At 40.2% G+C, this 9,918-nt stretch overlaps 1 protein-coding gene across 1 annotated transcript; it reads right to left on the bottom strand.

The window, feature by feature from the left end:
* Positions 1-215: 215 nt before the first annotated feature.
* On the bottom strand, positions 216-7,728 carry LOC131236268 (prefoldin subunit 3-like). The gene is made up of 3 exons (XM_058233391.1): positions 7,697-7,728; positions 6,720-7,200; positions 216-296 (listed from the first exon to the last, which is right to left on the bottom strand). The coding sequence occupies exons 1-3, from the start codon at positions 7,726-7,728 to the stop codon at positions 216-218; spliced, it is 594 nt and encodes a 197-aa protein (XP_058089374.1).
* Positions 7,729-9,918: the final 2,190 nt, after the last annotated feature.

Below are 9,918 nucleotides of genomic sequence, written 5' to 3'. Positions count from 1 at the left end.
GTTATACCACATGTGACATTCTTTATCTCCAATCACTCTATGTGTACTGTTATATGTCAGAACATATACACCACATGTGCCCATGCGCTTATGTGCATATGTGGCACCATTTACCTTCAACTACTAGCATGTGTGAAATATGTCAATATGTAAGCTTATGTGACATGTGTCTTCTTACAACTACAAGCACCCCTCATGTGTCATTTGTGATATGATTAAGCTTTAGCAGCTACAAGTGCCTGATTTAATCTCTGAGCGTTCCATGTGTCACATTTTAATCTAGCACATGCCAACAACTACCAGGGAAAATAAATTATTGACCTAACAATAAACTAAAATATATATTGCAAATTTTATAAATAAAACTTATTTAAAAACAAAAAATCATTTCCTACCATTTTCTAAAAATATGGTTTCTCATGAAATAATATTTTCTTTTCATGCTTTCTCACACATCCAAACCAGTCTTAAGAGTTTTTTGGTCCACACCATCTTCCATGAACTTTCTATGGTTGGACGAGGAGGCTGGAAGAGACCACCTTCTCCACATGACAGGGTTTCCACTACCAAAGAGGTTACGTGTTAAGCTATGGTTTGGGAAAGGAGATTGTAGAACCCACGTTAAGATCCTACGCGCCAAGCACTTTCACACCTCCATTTCTTTCTTCCTAGGTTGGATGGTCGTTTTCTTAATTTTGATTTGATCATATGATGTGTGGTTTTGGTTGTCTAGTGAGTTTACTAAATTTCCTTAAAGTCATACAAGGTATGTCAAATTACCTTAATGACCCTTGTGATCTCGATCCCACAAAGAAAAAAAACCAGTGAACAGATAAATGGCAGGTGACCTCTTTAGTCAAAAGCGCGTGGGTGACTAATGAGTAAAGACCAGAGAGAGGAATCACGAATCCATGACTGATGATATCATAGATCGTTATTACTCTATACACAAAAAGAAAATAATAAATAAAAGCCGTCAACGGCTCGTATTTGGTGAAAAAAATGTCCATTTAATTGATAATTAGGGTCGAAAGCAGTGGGAAGAGTAATTCCTACCGTTGAAAGCTTCTTAGGGCCCACCCTGATGTTTATTTACCATCCAATCTGTTACTAACGTCACATAGACCTGGATGAAAGGAAAAAACAAATATCACATTGATCCAAAACTTATGTGACTCTGGTAAGTTTTCAATGGTTAATATTCAGTCCCCACTGCTCTCTACGGTGTGGTCCAATTAAGACTCAGATCTATTTAAGTTTCAGGTTCGAACCCTAAAACGATTTCTCAAAATGGACGGACGGTTTGGATATAAGATATACATTATGGTGGGACCTACGGAATCTAGTGACGTCAACGCACTAGCATGCAATTCGCTCCCGATTCCCGTCATATATATGAGCTCAGTGCGGATCCTCTGTTTCCAGCGCACCATACCTCCACGTGTCCTGTAATTTAATTGGTCCACGTCATTTATACTGACATCAGCGTAGCTCTTTAATAAAATAAAAAATAGTTTACAAAATAGGGAAAAGGTACTATGCGCTCGACCTCACGATAAGCTCCCGTGAGGTCGAGCTGTGTGGGCCCTACCGTGATGCATGTCGACCATCAACACCGTGCATTTGATGGGTCCCCTCTAAATTATGGGATATCCCAAAAATCAGCTATATATGGAACTCAGACGGGTCATACCATCTAAAATCATGTGAAGACACCGTTAAAACATATAAAAGCACTTGGTGGGGCCCACCTGAGTTTTGAATGATGCTGAAACCTAGTCTGAACCCTCATCCAAGTGGGACACACATAATGGATGGGCTGGATTTGCAAACCACATCTCGGTGGGCCCAAAAAATGATTATGAATGTTTTAATGGTGCACGGCCCCTCCCCACTTCTTTATATGGTGTGGCCCACACAAGTCAAGTATTACTTGATTTTTGAGACCTAGGCCTATGATGGAATGATGCATCTGACTGATGGGGTAGATGTTTGAAACGCATCACGGTGGGGCCCACACAGCTCGACCTCATGGGACGGACTCGTGAGGTCGAGCGCATAGTACCTTTTCCTTGCAAAATACAGCTTAATTAGGAAGAAAGGTTGGGAAACGTATTGGCTTCTCCCTCCCACCAGCCCGTGGCTGGTGGTCGGTGCTCTGTGGGCCCACCATGATGTATGTATCTCATCCATTCTGTTCATCCAATTTTTTAAACAATTTTAAGGCTTTACTCCAAAAAGAGGGTATATAGATCTCAGGTGGACCACACCGCAGGAAAACAATAATGATTAGATATCCACCATTAAAATCCTCCTAAAGCCCACTGTACTATTTATTTGACATCCAATCTGTTGATTAGGTCACACAGACCCAGATGAAGGGAAAAAGCAAAGATCAGCTTGATCCAGAACTTTTATGGCCCCCAAAAAGTTTTTAATGGTCCATGTTCATTCAACACTGTTTCATGTAATGTGGTCTAGTTGAGATTGGGATATATCTCATTTTTGTTCTCTTGTAATAAAATGATCTAGAAAAAATAGATGGACGGAATGGATGAAACACATACATCATGATGGGGCTCACAGGGCACCTTTTGGGGGGGGGGGGGGGGGGGGCAGTCTGGAAACGTGGATCTCCTGTGAAAGACTTTCCTGCGAACCCAGGTGGGGCCCACTGTGATGTTTGTGAGAAATCCTCCCCGTCCATCCATTTTGTGAGTTTGTTTTAAGACATGATGCCAAAAATGAACCGTTTCCAAAGCTCAAGTTTTCATAATTCAGTGGAGCCACTACTATGGGTTTCCAGGGGATCAAGCCCCTTAATTAAAATATCCACGATATGTTGCCCCAAGAGTCAAAATATGAAGCAGGTCCGAGCTCTAGGTGGGCCACACCATCAGTCACCGTGAGGACAATGTTCACCACTTAAACGGGCTTTCGTGTGTGAGAAGTCAGTTACGTCTTTGTGTGAATTTCTTGGTTTAATGGATGACTGGGAAAAGGTGGGGTTTGACATGTTGTTTAGTCTTTTTAGAAATTCATGCACTTTATCAACTTTTCAAGGTCATGTTCAGCCATGGGTCCAAATATGAAGTAGATCTGAGCCCTAAGTGGACCACATGATTGATCGCAGTGTGGGACAACGCTGAACGCTAAAATAACTTACGTTGGTTGCCCTGCATGGTGTTAATCATATTTACAAATTTGTCATCTAATTCTCAAATAACTTCTGTCTTTCATTATGTCGGAACGCACCGTCTAATTGTCTTGAAATTGGGTGGACATTCCTCGTTTTTCATGCTCTTTCTGTAGTCAAATTTGGGTCTCGATCTCACAAGGATGTCTAAGATACTCTTTTAACTGGCTAACACACCTCGTGCTTTAAGACCGAGGTTGCACATATCTGGTTAAAACATTATCCGGTGGTTTGATCATATAATCTAAGATCTTAATAGTGACCAAATTATCTTAATATTCTGATGGTCCATTTGGAGGATCCAAATACGATGGACAGTCAGATGACATGCAAAAAATAGAAAGACTTGATGGTTGGTATTCTAGTTATGTATCTAGGTGATTGTATAGTTAGTATTATAAATGGATGAACACAATGTGGGTTTTTAGAGCGATTATGGGGTAAAACATGTATATCGTTAGGTTTAAGTGTCTTGTTCACATGTGTAAGTTTCTCGTATTATAGTTCTAATGGTAGGTTAAACATATTCATAGGTGATGAACAAGATGAACGGATCAGAATCTCAACTTGATGTGTGTACGAGCAGATGTAGAGATCAAGTAGTTAGTTTATTACGATCGGGTGGTCTAAAATCAAAGTGGACGATTGGATGTCTTTATCTAGCAGTGCATATTTAACCGAGTTGTTGGTTATGATGAACAAGTGTGAATATTCGAGTATATAATAATCCTGTCTTAAAATCAACGGTCATGTTAGATTTGTGAGATTCCATCAGATCGATGGTTAAAAGTACATTTTAATTTTACTTTTACCATAAATAGTAAGTTTTAATTTGATTATAATTTTTGATCATTTGAGTTGGACTTTTTCCCAACATGTAAAGGGCTTAGAAAATTAGGAGAATAACGTGGTTAGGCCAAATTGGATACTTACTATTTTTTGCCAAAAACCATGAAGTCTAGTAGGTATAGTCGGTCACATTTTATGGGTGTTTGAGTTGAGTTTGAGTCTAAAACTAGAGTCCTAGCTAGGTTTGAGTTCACTATTTAGAAGATTGTAATTCATTTTTTATCATCAATTAATTTATTTTGAATTTATTAAAAATTATTTTATTTTTATTATCGAAGATTCGAGGAATGTCTATGAGTCCAAAGAGCTCTATGGATTTAGAGTAGTTATTTTCTGAGGAAGACCGTGATAAAACTCATCACATCCCTCCCTTTGTTAGTTTTATATGTGTTGTCCATCCATTTTGTCATCTTATTTTAGGGCATGATCCGAAAAATGAAGCATATCTTTTTTTATGTTAGCTTGTTAGCACACTTCACTGTTAGCCACCCCCACTAGGGAATCCAAAGTGGCCACACCACACGAAACAGTGGTGATTGAATGACCAACGTTAAAAACTTTCTAGGGTCTATTGTAATGTTTATTGGCCATCCGTTTATCAATTATGTCACACAGACCTAGATGATAAGGGAAATACAAATATAAGCTTGATTAAAAACCTTTTCAGGACACCAAGAAATTTTTAGTGGTGCGTGTTGAATCACACCTATTTCCTATGGTGTGGTCCACCTGAGATTGGGATCTACTTCGCTTTTGGGCCAATGCCATAAAATGATCTAGAAAGATGAATTAAGAGCTTAAATATTAAACACATAATTACGGTGGGCTCCACAATTACTCCAGAATTCTTAGAATATATTCGGACGCGGATTAGCAGGGCAGTGAGTCTCAATACTAAAGTGACGTCACCACATTATGTATGCCTTACCATGTATGTTTTGTATCCACACCAATTCCATCCATTTGGAGAGATCATTTTACAGCATGAGCCAAAAAAATGAGGCTGTATCCAAAGTTCAAGTGAACCTTGCTATAGAAAACAGTGGGGACAATGACACCCACCATTGAAACCTTCCTATGGCGCACCATGATGTTTATTGGAAATCTAACCTGTTTCTAAGTTAATACAGACATGGACCAAGGGAAATTACAAATATTAGCTTTATAGAAAACTTACATAGCCCAAGGAATTTTTTAATTGTAGGCATTCAATCCCAACTGTTTTCTATGGTGGGATACACTTGAGCTTTGGATCTGCTTCAGTCTTTGGTTCATGCCTTAAAATGATCTCTTCCTATGGATGGACAGTGTGGATACAATACATGCATCATAGTGGGGCCCACAGGACATGGTGATATCACTTCAATAGCAAGATTGCTACGTTGGAATTCAGTAGCTAATCGGCGTCCAATATATTCTTGCCCCCACATTGGAGTTATCATACTGTCATTATGAAGCATGTTTAAACAAAAGTCCGTGGACGCAAGTCCCATCGCCATTCCCGTTTTGGATTGATGCTTGAAAGTTGTCCAGATGGGCCACGTAAGGCACTTCGTCGAAGTAGATTTGGTAGACTCACAAGACTTTACAACCTGTGGTTCACATGAGCCTCTATCTGCCTTTTTTCTCGGTGTGGATAATACCCCCACATCACGGCAGGCCCCACACAGAACCTGCCTTGACCTATTGCCCAGGAGGCAGGGGCAGGACGCAATCGGCCACCCTTTGTCATACATCTGATCTAAAAGTCAATGTCAATAAATCAACGTTAACAACGACAGTTCCAGCGGAGAAATATTTTACAAGGAGAGATCGGATATTCCATTTTTTCAGTCCAACGAAAAGACTAACTTGCGACACATGGCAAATTGCATGATCCGAGCCCTTTATTTGGTGTCCAAATAGGTATGTCCGCTCGTCAGGTTAGCCATGTGTCATACAAAAAAAATAAAAAATGAACGGATTAAAAAAAGGGTTTGTGAGAGGCCCATATTGAATGTAACTATTGTGTGACCATCAGATAGTTGAAGGGGTTTTTTTTCACACGCACTCACACCCCCACACACACACGACAGACTCACACCACATTGTCTGACCACCGGGGATACAAATCTATTGCCACGAACGGGCAGCTCTATGGGAGGGCCCACCATGATGCATCTGTTTTTTCATACCGTCCATCCCTTCTCTCATATCATTTTAAGGTATGTGCAATAAAATCAGGCAGATCCAACGCTCAAGTGGACCACGCCAAATAATAAACTTGGGTTGCATTAAATGCACAAATGATTAAATACAAGAGTTATCTTGTGGTGTGTTCCAATTGAGGGTTGGATCTGACTCGTTTCTACGCTCGTACCTTAAAATGATATAATGATCCCTAGGGGTGTACATCGAGTCGAACCGAGTCGAGCTAGCCTTAGCTCGAACACTGGCTAACCTCAGCTCGAACTTGGCTCTGCTAGGCTCGGTCCTTGAGCCTGACTGGCCAGCTCGATTGGGTGCAGTCAGCAACTCGGGCCAGCTCAAGCTGAGTTTGAGCCAAGATCGAGCCGAGTTCACCATTGAGGCATTTCCATAAACACCTGAACTGTAACTTCAAAATCCCACTTTTTACAAACAGAGGTAATGATTTTACAGGTGTTTTATCAACACCTTCAAGTAACATAAAAACTAAAAAAAAAACAAAACAAAGAGCTTGCTTACTCCTTCGTTGATGAACGTCCCAATTATATACTCGAGTGAGTGTAACTTGGGTTGTTGTCACTTGGTCTCTCAAGAACTGCAGATCAGCAACAAGGACTTCTAAACTCACTTTTGCATTTTCAAGATTCTTACGTGGAAGAGCATTTGCCTCTTCACAAGAATACCCTAGCATGACATTTGCTCCCAACCATAGACAGACCGACTCTGCATCCTTGATTCGAGCCTGTGAATATATTTCCTCAGAAACTTCGAAATCAGCAATCAACGCCTCACCAGTACCCTTCTTAGCTTGCAATGCGGCAACTATATCTAGGCACTTCTCAATGTCAGGGATTTTGGCCTGAAGATCCCTCTGCTGAGCGAGAAGTTTCATTTCGACCAACTCGTACTGCTGAAGTCTTTCTTGAAGAAAAGCAAGCGATGAGTTGACTGCCAGCAGCCAAACCTTCCTTGTCACCAACCACATTTCGTTGAGTCATTTTGTCAAACAGTTGGTGAGCAACATCAATGTCAAAGTAACCAAGACTGGTTCGATCCGAGTTGGATTCGATCTGAGTCGAGTCGAGCTGGGGCCTTCTCGAACTCATTTTCGAGCTCAAAAATCAGTTCAACTCGGCTTGAAATCAGCTTCTAACTGAATCAAATCGAGATTTTTTGAGTCAAGTCGAGCGAGCTAACCGAGCTAGCTCGGTTCATGTACACCCTCGAAAAGAACGGGAATCTTCTGCAACATCTGTTATAGGCAACGCCTAAATACTCAAGATTGTTGAACTATCTTATATATGTAAAATCCACGCCGTCCCTGTGCTCTATCTTGGATTCTAGGATTTTGAAGCAAAAACTAACTAATATAAACAACTCAAATGGGCCACACCACAGTGAGCAATGGATAGGATGTTAATCATAGATTTGTGTGTAGCGTCACCATGGTATCATTTATCAAACCCGTTAATCGGGTCTAAAGTCTCGTTTGACATCTCTACTCTAAACTAACGAGAACTTTTTGAAAAAGAGCTACTCTTTCCATTCTAGTTCTTTTTTAAATAAGTTCGTTTAGTAAATTACGTTTTCAAAATAATAAGAGTTTTTTTAAAAGATAGGTGATGTCATTTTTTAAAAATTACAACAACTCCATTGTTAAAAGTAATTCGGTCCGTTGTTTTGACGAATCTCATAATAAATCTCATAATAAATTGATCATGCCCCAAATGGCATGAGAATGGATAGATACAACGTTCATGTTTGAGACATTTAGGGTGTCTACCATGTTGGATATTTGATGTGCGTCGTTCACCATCTGAAGCCCACCTTTGATGTGGATCGTCCATCATGTGAGCCAAATCTTCAAAGTAGGCAGACCATCATGCCAGGCTTATCTTGGAAGTATACCATTCATCATTAGGAGTTGACCTTTGACGTGGATCGTCCATTATTTGAGGCCCACCTTAATGTAGGTTGTTCATCATGTGAGGCCTACCATCAATGCTAATTATCCTTTATGTGGGCCCCCTCAATGTATCATGACATGGAATCCAATTTTGATGTGTTCATCATATGGGCCCTACCTACCTTCAAAGTGGGTTGTCCATCATGTTTTTTTTTTTTTTTTTTTCAAAAAACTCGATAAGAGCATTTCATTAATATTGCAAATTTACAATCTAAGCCTTTCGGGTGGGAAGCAGGGCAAAAAACCTGCCCCACTTATCATATCCTATACAGAGGATGAAATCAACATTCTTTAATAGAGCCTAAACCAGTTCTATCCAGCAGATAGCGGCCCTTAACCAGACGTGGCATAGAAGATGCCTCAATGAAGTACCTATCAGATTGCCCCTTACTACCCTCCTTCGCCAATCCATCCACCGGACCATTTGCTTCTCTAAGGATGTGAGAGATCCTAAAGGATCCCTAGGGCGACTTTAGATATGGGTTATTCATCATGCAAGACCTTAGAAGTGGACTGTCCATTAGGTGGGGCCCACTTAATGTAGACTATCCATCACAAGGGCCCACATTTTGATGCAGGTTATTGACGCAGGGATGAACGTGATGAGGATAACTATTCTAAATCCACGGAACTTCTCTGGACTCCTCATAGAGACTTCTCGAATCCACGAGGAAAGGAAACAGAAAATAGAAATAAATTCTAATAAATTCGAAATTGATTGATTGATGAATAAAAATAAGTTTACAACCCTTTAAATAGGGCTACCAAGCAATGGGAAAGAAATTAGAATCAAACTGCAATTCAAACTCTTAGAATCCGCGACTTACTATAAATAGTAAACTTACTATTTATAAACGGTCGTGATCTCTACTAGTGCGCAAGGTTGTCGGCCAAAAATAGTAAGTGTCCTATTTGGCTTCACCAAACCGTTCTCCTAATTATTCTAAGCTCTTTTCACGTTGGGCGCAACTCCTAAAGCCCGATGGATGAAGAGTTATAATCAAACTAAAACTTACTATTTATAGTAAAAACGAAATTAAAACAGAAATTTCACCGTCAATAGGATGGAATCTCGCAAATATCGGCATGGGCAACCTGGCAAAGCCAGGTTGGTTGGCTAAATTAGCTCGTTTTACCCCAAAATCATATATGGTACGTCGATTAACTCATTCCGGTTTGCGAGATATGCCTATTTTATGGTTTTGACGGTCTTGACAATTTCTGTCTTTGATCAGGCCTTCTCTGATCCATCTTAGACATGAAAGTGTCTACGGCCCTCTCTACATCAGTCTCCTTCACTTCAAAAGAACTCGTCCTCGAGTCCTCGTGTTGCTTCGGTTCATAATACTCAGTCTGCTACGCAGTAAAGATACCTGGATCAAAAGTTACGATCAATTTATAGTCCACCTTCCTTTGGTCCAACCAGCTAGGAATGAATCTATGACATGTCCTACATCAGACCCCTCTGCTTGGAAAAAACTCATCCTCGAGTTACTCAAGAGACTTGGTTCATGATTCTGATATAACTTTTGATGCCGATGTTTATTAACCATTTTCTTGTACATGATATTAGGTTCTTGAGTTGATACAATACATGTACTCATGCTCTCCTTGACTTGGCTAGTATGAATCAGTTCCTTCACTTCTGCCTTCAAGATTTTACATTCCTTCTGACCATGTGGGCAATTAGGCAGACTTATCCCTGTGACAAGATCAATGT

This window comes from Magnolia sinica, unplaced genomic scaffold (genome assembly GCF_029962835.1).
Source record: "Magnolia sinica isolate HGM2019 unplaced genomic scaffold, MsV1 ctg349, whole genome shotgun sequence".
NCBI lineage: Eukaryota > Viridiplantae > Streptophyta > Magnoliopsida > Magnoliales > Magnoliaceae > Magnolia > Magnolia sinica.
Note: the sequence above shows the minus strand (reverse complement) of the source record. Positions and strands in the feature narration are given on the sequence as shown.

Coding starts and splice junctions, on each gene's coding strand:
- LOC131236268 (XM_058233391.1), bottom strand. CDS start 7,728: ATGTCAAACGAGACTTTAGACCCGATTAACGG. Junction 7,201..7,696: donor ACTTTAGACCCGATTAACGG/GTTTGATAAATG, acceptor GTTGGTGACAAG/GAAGGTTTGGCTGCTGGCAG. Junction 297..6,719: donor TTTGTTTTGTTTTTTTTTTA/GTTTTTATGTTA, acceptor TTTCCCTGGTAG/TTGTTGGCATGTGCTAGATT.